The sequence below is a fragment of the Odocoileus virginianus genome, chromosome 34 (assembly GCF_023699985.2).
Source record: "Odocoileus virginianus isolate 20LAN1187 ecotype Illinois chromosome 34, Ovbor_1.2, whole genome shotgun sequence".
Lineage (NCBI taxonomy): Eukaryota > Metazoa > Chordata > Mammalia > Artiodactyla > Cervidae > Odocoileus > Odocoileus virginianus.
The window spans coordinates 27150107-27166811 of record NC_069707.1 but is presented as its reverse complement, the minus strand read 5'-3'; the positions used below and the strand labels follow the sequence as shown (position 1 = coordinate 27166811).

At 40.0% G+C, this 16705-nt stretch overlaps 1 protein-coding gene across 1 annotated transcript; it reads right to left on the bottom strand.

Annotated features, from left to right (window-relative positions):
* Window positions 1–434: 434 nt before the first annotated feature.
* IL22RA2 (interleukin 22 receptor subunit alpha 2) lies at window positions 435–16684 on the bottom strand. Its single transcript, XM_070461514.1, has 5 exons — window positions 16582–16684; window positions 12217–12352; window positions 9679–9857; window positions 1988–2154; window positions 435–1058 (listed from the first exon to the last, which is right to left on the bottom strand). Exons 1-5 carry the CDS (start codon window positions 16640–16642, stop codon window positions 909–911), a joined length of 693 nt encoding a protein of 230 aa, XP_070317615.1. The 5' UTR covers window positions 16643–16684; the 3' UTR covers window positions 435–908.
* Between the last annotated feature and the right edge of the window lie 21 nt (window positions 16685–16705).

Sequence of the window (16705 nt, the reverse complement as noted above, 5' to 3'; positions counted from 1 at the left end):
CTCAGTCGTGTCTGACTCCTAGCGACCGCATGGACTGCAACCTACCAGGCCCCTCCATCCATGGGATTTTCCAGGCAAGAGTACTGGAGTGGGGTGCCACTGCCTTCTCCGAATATTAATGTGAGTATGTGCTAAATGAGGGAAGTTGTATTGAGTAGGCTTTCTTTGGTATTTAGATGTTATTGTTGATAAACTATTTAGATATTAATCCAGAGATTGTGAGAAGTTTTTAAAACTTCTTATTTACATAGGGTAGAACTTAAAATAAAATATTAGTTCATTAAGTAGGAATGTTATATAATGGAAAATGAATGTCTTTGAAGTATATTCATATAAAATAGAAACATATGGGAAAATACTTCTTCACATAAAAATTCCACTTATGTGAAAGTTGAATTACCTATGTCACATTAACTGTCAATAGAGACTGAAAAAGGATTTATCTGGATCACTTGTTTGTAAAACTATTTAAAAAAATTTATTCAACAACATTTTTTTTTAAATGCCTACACCTCTTTGGTTCTTTAGTTTTTATTTAGCAGACTTGGAAGAGTGGAGATTATATTAGAGATGTCAGAGACAGAAACAAAGTTTTGTATTTCACAGAGTCCTTTGTTCTCGGACTCTTTAAATTCTGATGATTTTGGGGGTGGGGTGGGGAGAGGTGCTGCTTAAATTTAATTTACAGATAAAATATAAAAGAAGAAAGAACTGTTAAATAAAGAAGTCCCTGAAGTATAATGATGAACACTGTGTTAAGAAAATAAAAAAACTAACATTGTAACATTGTAAATCACCTATACTTCAATTAAAAAAATAAAGAAAATATGAGAATGGCTTTCAATAAGATTCTTCAAAACAAGTGGTCCCATCCTCAGAGAGCTTTGAACTGCACTCTGCCGAGCACTTCAAGGACTTTCCACGCATCTCTCTCGGCTTCTCTGGCTTTTTCTGCCTAACATGGGCTGGTATATCTCAGCCACTACGCAGTAACCGGTGTGAGGCGACAGAACTTTAATTTCAACAACTCTGTGAGCTCCTTCATACACCTTTTGCTCCTGCACACAAGGGGGGAAAATGAGATGATAAACAGCTTTCAGTAAGTCATTGGCTTGCTCTATTTTTGATAAAACTGAGTTGTTCATGACCACAGTAGTGGTGGGCAGTAGGGCTTCCTCCCAGACACACCCCCCATCTCCCGAGTCCTCGTTCCCAGACAGAAGGGACACGTCACGTGGCTGCGCAGGCGCCTCGCGACTCCTTCCCGAGTGGTGTCCGCTGACTGCCCCCGTGGTCAGAGTCTCTTTTTAAGAATTTGAGCTGCGCAGTGAGGAGAATGGAGTGGACTTGGAGACAACTGTAGACTTGTGACCTACTTCTCTAGTAGGTCCAGTCGTTATAAAACCTGGCGGCACTTTATTTCTTGCTTCCGGCTGTCTTAAGATTGATCTTTACCTTTTAGTAAAAATCCTCCTCCCCTCCACTTTCCTATTTGAACCAGTTTGAATGGGTTTCTGTTGTTTTTACAGCCAAAAGAACCCTGTCTTAGATGGATACCAAAAAGGGGAACATTCAGTTAACCACCAGACCAAAATAAAGGCACCAATGGGAGATTGTAATATCATAGCAAAATTGGCACAAATATGGAGTGCTCTGATCCAAAAGCCACTTTGAAAGGTGTGTAAAGATTCCATAAAAATGAATATTTGTGACCATCAAATGGAATTGAATATTGTTAATATCAATCTTTAGATATACAGGGAAGATCAAATGGAAACCAACTGAGAGATCAAAAAGGTGCAAGCATGCACACAATTCTGATGGTGATGGTAACCATCATTTGCTTATCAAAGAGGGTGAAAGGGAGAAGGAACTAAAAAAAGATAAGGAAAAATGAGAGGGGATAGAGTAGCAAAAGACAGGACCTGTTTCATGGCTAGAAAATTACTTAAAAGAAAAAATACCAAATTTATCTATCTGAACTTACCTTTTCCAGTGAATTGTTAATTACGAAGACTCGATATACTAGCTCATAGTATTCCATTGATACATTTTCCCCTTTTTGGTCTCTGTATGGTAAGTTGGGAGCATGGAGATTTACCAACAAAGATCCATTAACTTGGGTTATACTCATGACTGGAGGATCTATTTTTGCTGAAAGAATAGGAAATTTTGCCAAATCACTCAAAATGTAATATTTCACATGAACACATAATAATAAATCATTATTAACTTCAGGGATCAGGCAAAAGTTATCATGGAGGGATACTGGTGACAGTCAAAATGTAAATATCTGAGAGGTTTCTTTGAAGATGATTTTTTATTTGCAAAGACTGATGTATTCTGAATCAACTTGAGAGGGCATTTATCAATCACTTCCACAGCCTGCAATGATTGTTTCAGAAAATGAACTATAAAAAGTTATTTGGGTGAATATTCTTAGCATAAGGTTAAAATATTTTCTAGGTCCTTAAATAGGTAAAATTTCAAAGCAGCTTTAAAATCATTTGAAGACTTGTTTGTATAAGATTATTTCAATGGAACTATGTTATATACTATGGAGTAGCTGAAGAAGGATTGAGAGAGAATTTTTGTTTCTTGAATTTTGGTGTCAATAGCCAGGTGATCATTAACTAGGAAAGAAAACCAAATAAACTGTCACTTTAATTTCCCCCAGATTAACTATTTGGGGGCAGGGTTTAAGGTCAGTTTAATTTAATTTAGCAAGTTAAATTCATTTAGTCATTCTAAATGAATTAATTCATTAATTGATTTTGTTGTTGTTTTCTTGTTTGGCATTCATTATGTGTTTTTAGTTTGTAGATTTCTATCTTTTATAATTCTTGAAAATAAGCCATGATCAATAGATTTATAGATAAATCGATACAGAGATTGGGATACATATGCTTCTATTCTAGAATTTCAGTTCAATATCTGTCACTATTTCTTATTTGATTTTTCCATGTCTTAATTTCTTTTTTATTTTTCCATCTTTTTTTCTCAGTATTTTGAATGGTTTCTTCAGAGCTGTCTTCTAGTCCATTGATTTAAGAGTTGGAGACCAGTTAGCAACTGAACAACAACATGTCTAAACTGATCTTTGCATGTGTGCATGCTAAGGTGCTTCAGTCAAGTCCGACTCTTTGTGACCCCACAGACTATAGCCCACCAGGCTCCTCTCTCTGTGGGATTCTCCAGGCAAGAATAGTGGAGTGGGTTGCCATTTCCTTCTCCAAAACTGATCTTTAACTCCTCCTAAAATCAAAATTTTAATTTCATTGATTATATATTTTTATTTCTATGAGTTCATTTGAGTGCTTTCCAGTCTATTTGGGCTTAGTAAAATTTTTTCCTTTGATTATGTTTTTATTCTTCTCTATTATTCCTTTAAACTTATTTATTTTATTATCTGCTTTCAGTAATGCAAATCCTTAAAGCGTTGGTCCAGCCAAATGCTTGCTCCTTATAAACTTGCTCGTGGTGATCTGCTTCCTTGTGTTTTTATTGTGAACACATGTTGAAAGTTGGTACTCATTTTTGTTGCTTTGGTTTGAAGTTTTAAACTTTAAATAAACTTTTTTAAAAAACCAACCTATAAGACAGATGCAGGCAAATAAATCATGACAATATGGCTAAATAAATCTTTACAGATAAACACCCTTGTACAGCTACCACCCAGATAAGAACAAGGACATTACCAGCACCTCGGAAAACTCCATGTTTTCTCCAATTACTTAACCCTAGAGAATAACCACAATTGTCCTAGCTTTTATTGCCATGTACATTTGTTTTTGGAATCATACAATACACACTTTTTTGTCTGTCTGGCTTGTTTCACTCTTTCACTTTTATTTGTATGTATATAATTATGGGCTGAATTATGCCCCACCTCAGACTCATAGGTTGAAGTCCTAACCCTAGCACCTCAGGATCTTAAAAATAAACACAGTTAAGATAAAATGAAGTCATATGGGTGATCCCTAATCCAATATGACTGGAATCCTTATAAGATTGAATACAGAGGGCTGACCATGCAAGGACACAGTGAGTGAGGTGGTCAAGGAGAATGGCTTCAGAAGAAACCAAACCTGTGGATACCTTGATCTTGGATGTCTAGCCTCCAGAACTATAGGAAAATAAACTTTTGTTGTTTGAGCCACCTCGCCTATAGTACTTGGCTGTGGTGGCCTTGGCAGTCTGATGCATACATATCCATCCATGATGCATGTATCAAGAATTTGTTTTTTTGATTGCTGTGTGGTATTTAACTGTATGAATAACACAGTTCATCCATTGTGTTATTCACAGACTCTTAGTTTGTTTTTAGTTTTTGGATATTCTGAGTAAAGTTTCATGAACATTCTTTTGTATGTAATTTGGAAAACAAGCCTTTTGTTGGGACTATAACTAAGGGTGAAATTTCTGGGTGATAGAGTTTATATATGTTTAACTTTTATAAACCCTTACATTTTCCCCACAGTAAAGACACCATTTTTATTCCCATCAGCAGTATATGAAAGATTCTGTTTTTCACTTGACATTATTATATTTAAAAAAGTTTAATTTTGGTCATTCTAGTAAGTGTGTAGTACCAGTTAATTGTGTTTTCAAGTTGCATTTCCCTACTGACTAGTGGAATTTCATGTTTATTGGTCATTTGAATGTTCCCTTTTGTGAAAAGACTATTCAAGTCTTTTGCCCCTTATTATTGATGTGTAAGAAGAGTTCTTTGTACATTGTGGACATAGTCCTTTTTTGAAAACATGCATTGTGAATATTTTCTCTCTGTGGCTTGCATTTTCATCATTTTAATGTCATATTTTGATAATCAGAAGTTCATAATTTTAGTGTAGTCCAATTTATCAGTCATTTCCTTCTTCATTAGTACTTTTGGGAGTCTACCTATCTCCAAATCATACAAATATTCTTCCATGTTATTTTACAGTGGTGGTTTAGTTGCTGAAGTTGTGTCCAACTCTTGCAACCCCATGGACTGTAGCCCACCAGGCTCCTCTGTCCATGGGATTTCCCTGAGCCATCAGGGATTCCCATGTTATTTTATAGAAGTCAGCAAAAGTTCTCTGTAAAGGGCCAAATAATAGATATTTAGGCTTTGTGGGCCCTATATGGGGCTTCCCAGCTGCCTCGGTAGGTAAAGAACCTGCATGCCAATGCAGGAGACATAAGAGATGTGGGTTCAACCTCTGGGTTGGGAAGATCCCCTGGAGGAGGGCTTGGCAACCCGCTCCAGTATTCTTGCCTCGAGAAACCTATAGATGGAGGAGTCTGGGGGCTACAGTCCAAAGGTCCCGAAAAGTCAGACGTGACCGAAGTGACTGGGCACACACACGCATACAGGAGCCATATATGTCTCCGTTGTGACTGCTTGACTTTACCATTATAGCATGAAAGGGGTCACAAACAAAGTGTGCATGAATGGGGGTGACTTTGCTGCAATAAAACGTGATTTTATAGAAACAGAAGCAGGTCAAGTTTGGCCCACAGTCTGTAGTTGCCAAGTTTCGCTGTTTTCATTCTGCCATACTTGATTTTGAGAATGAGGGATGTAGGAGACCAAGATTTCTTATTTTTCCAATTGATCCAGTCTCCTTCATTAAACAGACAGTGGTTACTCTATAGAACGGCACCATGGACATGGATCACATGACCTCATCTGTGTAGTGTTGCTTCTGAACTTGGGTTTGAGCACTTGCTTCTGCAAGGTATCCATGGCACCATCAGCCTGGTACAGCCTCAAAGTGGTGTTTTCTGGAACATGAAGGTTGTATGTATTTGAATCTCAAAACTTTCTGAATTTAGGAAACATTTGATTCCTAACAGTCAAGACTGAAACTTACACCTTTCTTTGTTTCTCTAAAGGGCTTTTTCCTCGTCTGCACTTTTATGAGAGTGTAGCCCTTTGTGGGGGCAAGATTTTCTGGGAATACACTCCCCATGTTGTGCTGGCTGTGACATGTCTTCTGTTCCAGGAATGGCGGTTTCCCCTGCCAGGATCTAGTTACTACTAGTTACTAAATTGGCCAAATGTCCTCAGGGCAGTGGGACTTCACTTTGTTTCTTCACTGGCTTCTAGCTGCTTTGTTTTGGCACCTGGGGATTTCCTTCCTTTTCTTTCATGTTCCTCTACAGAGTTAAGAGAATGTGGTGTATTATATTCAGAATTTCTAAGCCTCTTAGAAAAGGGGGATTAATTTTAATTTGTAACCAAAAAAAGGTTAATTCACTTTTCAACTATGTTGGAAACTTTGCCCAATTGCTTGAAGAAGGAATTCTTGTTTGTTTACATTTTAATCATGCAAAGTGGTTGATATTTAATTGTTTATGGTTTTCATACTCCAAATTCTGGTGACCATGGACCTCCTGCCTATCACTTGAAAGGTGAAAAGCAAAAAAAAAAAAAGAAAGGTGAGAAGCATGAGTCAATTTTGTAGGCCAGTATATGTATAGGGCTTCCTGGTAGCCCAGCTGGTAAAGAATACGCCTGCAATGCAGGAGACCCTTGTTCGATTCCTTGGTTGGGAAGATCCCCTGGAGAAGGGATAGACTATCCACTCTAATATTCATGGGCTTCCCTGGTGGCTCAGATGGTAAAGAATCTGCCTGCAGTGTGGGAGATCTGGGATTGATCCCTACTTTGGGAAGATCCCCTGGAGGAGGGCATGGCAACCACTCCAGTATTCTTGCCTAGAGAATCCCCATGGCAGAGGAACCTGGGGGGCTACAGTCCATGTGGTCACAAAGAGGCGGACACGACCGAGCAGCTAAGCACAGCATAGCACGATATGCATAACTGATTTTCTCCTAGTAATATCGTTCTTTCTGGCCCAAGTTATGACTGTTGAAGAATTTTCCTTAATCATGTGCATATAGGCCTCGTCCTTGGAATGTATCAACTCATTATTTTAGATTCTGGTTGTTTAATGTGTTATTTGATCCTACATACAGATGAAGCACATGATTTCAAGCACTGGCCTAGGAATACCAGTGAACCTTACTTACAGACTTCATAAGGGCTCCTGATCTGTGATCTATGATGGAGGACTTTGTGACTTAGAGACCATTATCAGCCCTTTCACTGGACTGCGATTGCGTTACAATGGCCAATTTAAGGTTACTTGACCTCATAGCTCTGTTGTGTTCATTGACTTCTCTCTCTTTGAGATACTCACAAATAAAGCAGTCCCCTGATTTCCTCCTACATCTTTGACTGTTTCTTTTCAGTTTCCTTTTAAGATTTATCCTCCCTTTCTTTAGGATTGACTGGTTTGACCTCCTTGCAGTCCAAGGGGCTCTCAAGAGTCTTCTCCAACACCACAGTTCAAAAGCATCAATTCTTTGGCACTCAGCTTTCTTTATAGTCCAACTCTCACATCTATACATGACTACTGGAAAAACCATAGCCTTGACTAGAAGGACCTTTGTTGGCAAAGTAATGTCTCTGCTTTTTAATATGCTGTCTAAGTTGGTCATAACTTGGTAATCCTTGGGGACTCAGAATACGACTGTGTGAACACAAAATGGATCAAAGATTTAAATGTAAGAGCTAGACTATAAAACTCTTAGAAGAAAACTTAGGATAAGTCTTCATAGCCTTAGATTTGGCAAAGGATTCTGAGATACAATGCCAAAAGCATGAGCAACAAGAGAAAAATAAGTGGACTGGACTTCATCAGAGTTAAACACTTGGGGCTTCAAATGACACCATCTAGAAAACTCAAAGAGAAAACACATAATGGGAGAACATACTTGAAAATCACATATCTGATAAGATACTGTTGTCCATAATACATAAAAAACCTTCAAACTCAGTGATTAAAAACAAAGCATTCAATTTCAAAATGAGCAAAGGGTCTGAATAGACAGTGCTCCAAGGAAGATATGCCAAAGGCCAATAAACACATGAAAAGATGCTCAATATCACTAGTCATCAGGGAAATGCAAATTAAAATCACATGAGAGACCACTTCATATCCACTAGGACTGCTATAATCAAAGAGTCAGAGAGTGGTGCTGAGGATGTGGAGAAACAGGAACCCTCACACTCTGCTGATGTGAATGGAAAGTGGTGCATCTGCTTTGGAAAACAATGCAGCATTTTCTCAAATGATTAAACACAAAGTTATAAGGTGACCAAGTGATTCCACTTCTAGGTATATACCTAAGAGAAGTAAAACATGTCAACCCAAAAACTTGTATATGAGTGTTCGCAGGAACTCTATTCATAGTAGCATAAAGGTGGAAATAACTCAAATATGCATCAACTGAGGAAAGTATAAAAAAAATGCAGTGTATTCAGGCACTGCAATGTTTTCAGCAGCAAGAAGGAATGAAGCGCTAATATATATTACAACATTAATGAATCTTGAAAACATGAAATGCTAAATGAAAAAAGTCAGTCACTAAAGATCATATATTATGTGACTCTATTCATATGAAATATGACCAATAAATGGTGCTATTTCTTCCATGAACAGAATTCACTGGTCTAGGATATAGGAAGTGAAAGATGGAGGGGCAATTCTCACTTTTGAACACAGTGAATGATTCATCAAATGGTTTGTTTCCCACACACTTGATCCTTTCATTTTCTGGGTTATAACAACAATGGTTTCGAAGAATTGGAAGTTAAGGCTGCCTCTTGACGGTTGGGAGATTTTTACGCCATTTAACCAACAAGGAGGAAAAGAGGTCTTTGTGTTGTCTAGGGTGACTGGTTCCAATTATCAAAGTGAAATAGAGTTGTTATATATACTTTGGGGTCAAATATGCTAGGTATTCTAAGAGGCACCTCTGATATAACTCCTATATTCAGAGATAAAAATTAATGTAGGCTATGTTAAACTAATAGAAGAAAGAGCAAAAGGACACAAACTCCTGAAAAATGAAAGGCTAAGGTGCTGGCTGAAAAGAAAGCAAATGTTGAGTTAATCATGAGAGGAAAAGATGTAAATACTAACTGCAGCTTCATGACTAGTTGCATTGTGAGGACTATAATATCCATATTTTCGTTCTTGTTTTGTTATGCATATCTTGGTACATACACTTTAGACACATTTTTCTCATACATTTTGTCTACTATTTTATATGAGGTCTGTTAGTTTTTTTAAAATAATTTTCATCATAAGTTATAATACATTATGCTGAGATTATGACTAAATTAGAAGGAGAACAAACATTATTGAGAACTGGATACAAGAGAGCATTTTGGATCTCCTGTTTTGGAGAGGTAACTAAAAGCCTTAATTTTCTCAATAGAAAATTGCCTAATGTGTATTTTCAAGAATGTAACCCTCATGCTTAGGAAGGGCAATATGAATCCTTTCTGCTATATAGAAATACTTTTTTTTCTAGGCGGCAACATCTTGGCAGTAGGATGGAGTGTCAGCTCTGTAATCAGATGCAGTCCATTTTGAATCCCAACTTGGCTTATACAGGCTGTGAGGCCTGGGCTACTTCCAAAGACTCTGTCCCTTGATTTTCTGGACTGTAAATGAGAACAGTAAAACCCATCTGCTAGAGTTGTTCTGAGAATGAGATCAAATGAGATGATGGTGTGCACCTCAGCAAAGCCCAGGGCCTGGTAGCTAGCCAGCCAGGCTCCATGAGGGCTATTCAAGGTCAGAGAAAGCAAATACAAAGAAATGCAATAGAACTCACTTTCCCACCATGGAGTGAACCGCTGTGTCATGGTCCAGCCTGAGTGGATCCCAGCCAGAGTTGTCCTCACTCTCCCATAATAAGGTTCCCATATATCTGACGTTTCATTGGTAAGGTCACAGAAGAACTCTTGAATCCCCCAGCAGTTCTCTTTATTTCTCCACTGTCTCTCTCCATACCTAGAGACAGAAAAAGACAAAAATCCGAGTTCCTTTATTCCACTGGAGGGGTCTTCAGGTTTTTTTTTTTCCCAGTCTATTCAGTTTTCAGACTGGTTGGCATTTGTCCTCCAATATCAGCACCCCTGTGAAGGTTGACAGTTGCTCTTAAGTCTCTTTAAAATTTTTTTTCTTTTCGTTAATCAAAGTGCTATCTTGTTGAAAGATCAATTCAAGCCTGATAACCTTCTGTATCCCTAGCATAAGGGTTTTTGGATTCTTAGTACCTAGGGAAGCTTTTCTGCTGGTGTCTAACCAACTTCCATTTTTGACTACGTCCTTCAGGCTCCTGAGGTTTCAGCGCTTTGTGGTTTTCCTCACTTCTCATCAGCCTGCTGTTGAGTAACGCGGCTGGTTCTGAGAAGTCGCTACCACTTTTCATCTCAGGTGATGTTTACCCAACACCTACGGTCAATCTCTTTTTTGACAACTGAGCAGGGGTGGTAGTGAGGGTTAGCTAAGGAGTTTTGCAATTAGAGGCTGGGAGGGAGGGAGGAGAACCCAAGAAGAGAAGATAATGAGTCAAAGAGCCAGATACAGTGATTCAGCCTAACACTCTGGGATGGTGTAACAGCAAAGGGGAAGATTACCAGTCACAGATCAGAGAAAACGCAACAAGGTGATGGTGGGAGCAGAGGAGGGATTAGATGCTGGGGAGAAAAGCCCCCAAAGTATTTGTTGAAGGACTTGAAATATAATTCTATAGTCATATAAAGAGGAACATTGATGGTATTTGTACTCTGCAAACTATATGTTGACAATAGTTTCATTATATCAAAAGATACCATATGGGCAGAACCAATAACATATATTGAATACAATTTAATGTTTTCTAACTCTTATTTATTGATGAGACATTGTCTTTACTAGCTAAATTTAGCTGTAATGACTGGCTTCTTTTTTTGGTGTAATACCTTATTTTTTGTCCTATTCCAAAGGGGATAGATACTAACAGTATATCCATGAGAACTGGATAGACCCAAAGCAAAAAATTTCAAAAATATAAATCTGCACTGTGCTACTGAAAATACCACATGGGTAGGAAGGGATCCAGATATTCTGAATTTTAAACAAGTCTGGGAGCTCTATTTAAGAAAAAGAATTAGAACTATGAAATTCTTCCATTGGGCCCTAAAGTCTTATCTTCATTAATTTCATGGTAAAACAACTTCTAATCCGCTGTTCATATTGAACCACAAATAGGCTCATTTTGAACATGTTTACACTGCCTAAAGGGGAAGAATAAAAAGATCATCGATCCCCACTTCCTATATGCAAGGAGCATTTCCAAAATAGATGCACAAGTCTATTTTAGAAGTGGAGAAATTTTTATCATAAAGATTCATAAAGTTTATAACTGCTCCACAAAACATGTTGAAAAAAGCCACCAAGCCTGAGAGACTTTTGGAGATAATCCTTCTGAAGTTAGAGAGACTGATTAATGGAAAAATTTGACCTGAATCTATCCCATGCTAGAGAGACAGGAATGAATTTATGGCACAAAAACTGCCATTTTGGTCCATAGCTGCATCTGATCTTCTGGATTTCTAATAGAAAACCATAAAAGCTTAACAGTTATATTGCCTGCCTCATGTTCAACTAGCATCTCAATCTATGAAAGAGAAGCAAGAGCATCAACTCCCACCTTGTACTCCACCGCCCCACCCTGCCCAGAGCAAGATGTGCGAAGGGGAAAATCTGCCATCTGCAAATCAGAAACTTCGGGTCCCAGGCCTCGATCCTGGAAAGGAGTAGATTATATCTGAGTTTTTGCACTGATCTATCAGAATTAGCCTGAAGAGCATGCAGGAGGAACAGGCCGTGGTGTGTTCCAATTTGCGTCCATGCTCACAGGAGGCATTCAGTTTTAAAAGGACTTTCCTAAATAGCAAACTCACTCTAAATTTAAAAAGACTTTTAATTGAAAATATACTTTACACACCCACTTGCATGTGTCCCACAACTTCTTTTTCAACTATCAATAGCATCAGTTTAATTGAGATTGAGTACTTATTATATGCTAAACAAATCTCTTATAGCACTCGGTGGACAAATGTGCAGTAAGAGTCTATTGTGAAGCTGAAGGCTGAGCCTGTGAGGCCTCAGTGGGGTCTCCCAGGGATGAAGTATCTCCCTCCACAGACTGCACATCATCAGGCATTTTGTGTCACCTTCAGGGGAGACACTTTCTTGCCCCCATCTCTGCTTCTTCTCAACCCTTCTGAAACTGACAAAAGCTCAGACCCTGACACGCCATCGCGTTCTAGGACATGGAATCTCAGCAGCTATCTGCTAGCTGGAGGAGACTCAGGTTACTTACATTTTATACTGCACAAAATAGACACTGTTGTTCCCAAGACAAGCCTGCCCAGGCTTCCAGTGCAAAATGTTGTGAAAATTTCGGGATTGAAAATGGACTCGTTGAGGTTTCAGAGACTCGTTGGCTGGCTGAGTTTCTAAAATAATAAGAAGAGAGACAAAACTGAACATTGATACATGCACCATTGTCATTAGCCATAACTTTCAGTGCAGTAATATCTCCATTGGGATTCTTTGGAATAGTTGCTATAAGAGCAGGTGGTAGAAAGTGGAGCCCAGAAATCCACATTTTGGATCTTTGATGTGATGGATTTTGATGCATGCTAAAGTCTCAAAACAGTTGTGATCCAGACTGTAAAAACATATGTGATCATCTCCCACATCACTCCTAAACTGGAGAGGAAGTAACAGCAGTGAGAAGATACTGTCTTTTGATCTGTCCCTGGTGGTGATGAAATATAATGACTGAGATGCCCATCTTCCTAAAAGGCCTTGTATTGCCACTCCTCAAGCTTTCGCCTGGGATCAGTTCTGCCTCCAGGACCTCACCCTAGCACTCATTCCTCCTTCCTCTGGTTCTTCCTCCATCTCCAGGTCCTGCCGCATTGTCCTCTGCCTCTCTGGTTGACCTGGCTTTATTCCATGTAGGTTGGTTCTACTCCTGAGTAGATCCTCTTAGCTGCCTGCATCCTGACTCCAAGTGCCCGAGCACAATTGCTCAGGTAACTGGTCCAGGCTATGGAGGGAGACTGCCTGTGCCAGGAAGTTCCCCGAGGGGAGTCTCATCAGGGGTCATGACAGGAATGGGCATAATGTCACACTGGCACAGTTTGTGATTTCTTGCTCAATTTATGGGGTGTGAGAGCTCAGTCTCACCAGCCTTTAGTCTGCTGGAGATAAAAGATCTTTGACAATTTTTTTTTTTCTGGAGTCTGAAGGAAACCAGAATATATCACCCCCAGAAATGTCTCTTTGACATGAAAACTATTTTGAGCTGAAGGCAATTGAGAAGAAGCAAATGCAGTAAAAGCTGTCCTGATCCCCCTTTTCTGCCTAAATGCTATGCTATGCTGTTACTCAGTCATGTCCAGCTCTGTGACCCCTGACTGTAGCCCGCCAGGATCCTTTGTCCGTGGAATTCTCCAGGCGAGAATACTGGAGTGGGTAGCCGTGCCCTCCTCCAGGGGATCTGCCCAACCCAGGATTGAACCCAGGTCTCCTGCATTACAGGCGGATTCTTTACCCTCTGAGCAACCAAGGAAGCTGGCATATAAATTCTTCTTTTACTTTTACTGGAGACAGACTCTTACCAGCCGAAAGAAAACACTAGAAGAATCTGCAAAGGAAACTTGCTCCATTAGTTTCCTCCCGTGCATTTACTTCCCCACAGATTGCCACCTTTGGAAGCCTAGAACTGCTCTGCTTTGTCCTGTCCTGTTTCCACAGGTATATCATTCTTTGTTGAAGATGCTACAGGAGCTGGGATTTTAAGACACCATTTTGAGTTCCTCTTCATTTAAGTTCCCCACTAGTGATGTGCTATGTATGCATTAATAAACTGTTTTTCTTTTATTAATCTTTTGGCTAGAGTCCTAGTTGACTTTTTGACTGAATAAATTTGTCATGTAACATTGTGTAAGCAAAAAAAAAAAAAAGAAGGGAGTCCCAGCTGAAAACCTAAAAGAGGCAGAATTAAAGTTTGCTTTCCTGTCAGGCCCAATGTTTCTGCTGAAGGATAGGAGACAGGCAGAAGCAGGAGTCAGGAAGCATGTCTCCCCCACCTGTCTTTTCCTCATCTTTTATCACTTGCCTCCTGGCTTCTCCAGAGTGTCCTCCTTTCTCCTGCTCCACCATGCCGGGCATGGCTCCATCTGAGGTCTCCATGTTGGCCCTTTCATTTTCCTCGAATACTCTTCTCTGGATTTCCACAAGCCTCAGTTCTTCACCCCCTTCAAGTCTTTGCTCAAATATCATTCAGAAGGAAGTGAATATTCCAACGCCTATGATCTCTGCTCTGAACTTTCGAAATTTGTTATTCTCGGGGCTTCCCTGGCAGGTCCAGTGGTTAAGAATCCCCCAGCCAATGCAGGGGACACAGGTTTGATCCCTGGCCTGGGACGATCCCACATGCTGTGAGACAACGAAGCCCGTGCACACAACTGCTCAGCCCGTATACCCTAGAACCCCTGCCCCTCGACAAAGGAGCCGTCACAATGAGAGGCCCACGTACTGCAACTAGACAGCCGCCCCCGCTCACCGCAACTAGAGAGAGCCTGCAAGCAGCGAGGAAGACCCAGCACAGCCAAAAGTAAACAAATACATAAAACGTGTGTTATGTATTTATGGAATAAATATGGAATATTTATGGAATATAAATATAATATAATATATAAATTTATATATTTATATTTATAAATATAATATAAATATAATATGGAATATGGAATATTCTCTAAGGAATGAGGCTGTTTCCTTAGGTATTTACTTTTACCAACCAAATAATGTCAATGCTGTTATTTGGTTTTTGCTTATTTTTCACTTTTTTGGACTTCCTTTAGTTCAAAGTACAAGAACATATCACTTGAAGAGTCAAATGCCATGATTTGTTTCGCTCATGCAAGTCACTATCAGATCAATCATATTTAGTACGTAAAAACTTGGACAGTTTTCAGGAGTTGATAGGAAGTGATAGGCACAGTTTCCTAAAGATCCTGCCTACAGTTGATCTGCTATCCTGAGGACAAACGGTCCAGTGTCCTTAATCTCGTCTGTCTTCAGGCTTCTTCTCTCATTTTTGTAGCACCGTTGGTAAGCACCATCAAAGAAAATAACAAGCCCTCTGTGCAAAACACCGCAGGTCTTTTACCTGCAAGAACTCATTGAATCTGCCCAGTTCACCTATGAAAAGGATAATATTATGGTCTTTCTCTTACAGACCAAAATCCAAGTCTTGGGGAGTAAAAGAGCTGACGAAGTGGCAGACAGTGAGGCTGATTTTGTACCCAGGTTGTCTGGCTCCAGAGCCTGCCTCACAGCGGCTACAGCAAACCAAGAGCAAAGCCGGGGGGGACAGGGGTTGATGGAGGAAGCAGAACAGTGAGAAGTCAAAGATATTACTCCTTTTTGCCCTCTTCCTCCTCTTCCTGGCTGGCATTCATATTTAAACATATTTTGAACATTAAACATCTATCAGGCACTGTGTGCAAAGCTTTACCTCTTTTTTCATTCTTACAACCACCCAATAAGATAGGTACTTTTATTAGTACATTTTACAGATGGGAAAACTGACATCTAAAGAAGTTGTGTGATTTGCCTAAGGTTGGTAAGATGCAGCACCAAGGTCATTTTGGTGGCACTTCAATTCCTGTCATATTCTTTTAATTGAATCCTTGGTATGACCAAAGATCAAAGGCGTAGTCTACTCAAATCCACCCATTTCTGGGAAATGGAGGCTTGAGTTGTGTTTAAATTATCAGTTACTGGGCAAATGTAGAATGCTGGGAAATTTAGTTGAGCCACTTATACTGAAAGGTACACATCTGTTAACTGGGGGCCCTCTTGGTTTTGCTCAGAGGTAAGCTGGGGTGACAAGATGCTCTCTGCTTTTGAAGAATTCTCCATGAATGCCAACAGCAAATTCTCACATGTTGTTTATGATCTATCCTATGCTAGGCACTGTGCTAAACACTTGGCATATATTATTAACTCATTTAATCCTTACAGTGACCTACAATCCCCATTCTACAGATGGAATAATCAAGGCAGAGGAGGTTTAAGCCTATCAGCCCAGTTTTTCTAGATAATAAAGAGACAGGCATTCTGGTTTAGGAGTGCTGCTTGTTCCTTGAAGTTGAAAGAAATGCTAAGGAGACAGAGAAGGGTGTGTATTTCTCCTGTGTGGAGTTTTTTGAACCCACTAGAGTGCCTCCTCTTTAGTAGCTACTCATGAAGTCTGCATGTATTTATTCAGACTATAGAGGGAAACTGTGGGCTTCCCAGGGGGTGCTAGTGGCAAAGAACCTGCCTGCCAACACGGGAGACGCAAGAGACGTGGGTTTGCTCCCTGGGTCAGGAAGACCCTCTGGAGGAGGGAGTGGCAACCCACTCCAATATTCTCGCCTGGAGAATCCCCGTGGACAGAGGAGTCTGTGGGGCTGCAGTCCACAGGGTCACAAAGAGTCAGACACGACTGAAGTGACTTCACACAATGAGAAACTGACCCCGTGTCTGTTCTGACTGATTTGTGACAGGAGAGAGCTGAAATTTTTACAGAGCCCGGAAAAGCGCCCCTGTCATGTCTAACGGCCCCCTGGAGCAGACTCTGATGACAAGGCTGTGAGAAATTAGGACGAAAGGAAGCACTTACCTACCACTCCAGGCAGGAGGACACTGAAGAGGAAGCCTAGAAAGCAGCATTTCGGCGTCATGGTTGCGAGTGTGACTGGCCGGGTGGCCAGCGTTCACCTCAATGAGACAACAGCTCTGGACAA

What these genes read in the sequence shown, in the direction of transcription:
- IL22RA2 (XM_070461514.1), bottom strand. Translation starts at nt 16,642, where the DNA reads ATGACGCCGAAATGCTGCTTTCTAGGCTTCCTCTTCAGTGTCCTCCTG. An exon ending in CCTCCTGCCTGGAGTGGTAG is followed by an intron (nt 12,353 to 16,581) that starts GTAAGTGCTTCC and finishes TTATTATTTTAG; the next exon opens with AAACTCAGCCAGCCAACGAG. An exon ending in TATTTTGTGCAGTATAAAAT is followed by an intron (nt 9,858 to 12,216) that starts GTAAGTAACCTG and finishes TTCTGTCTCTAG; the next exon opens with GTATGGAGAGAGACAGTGGA.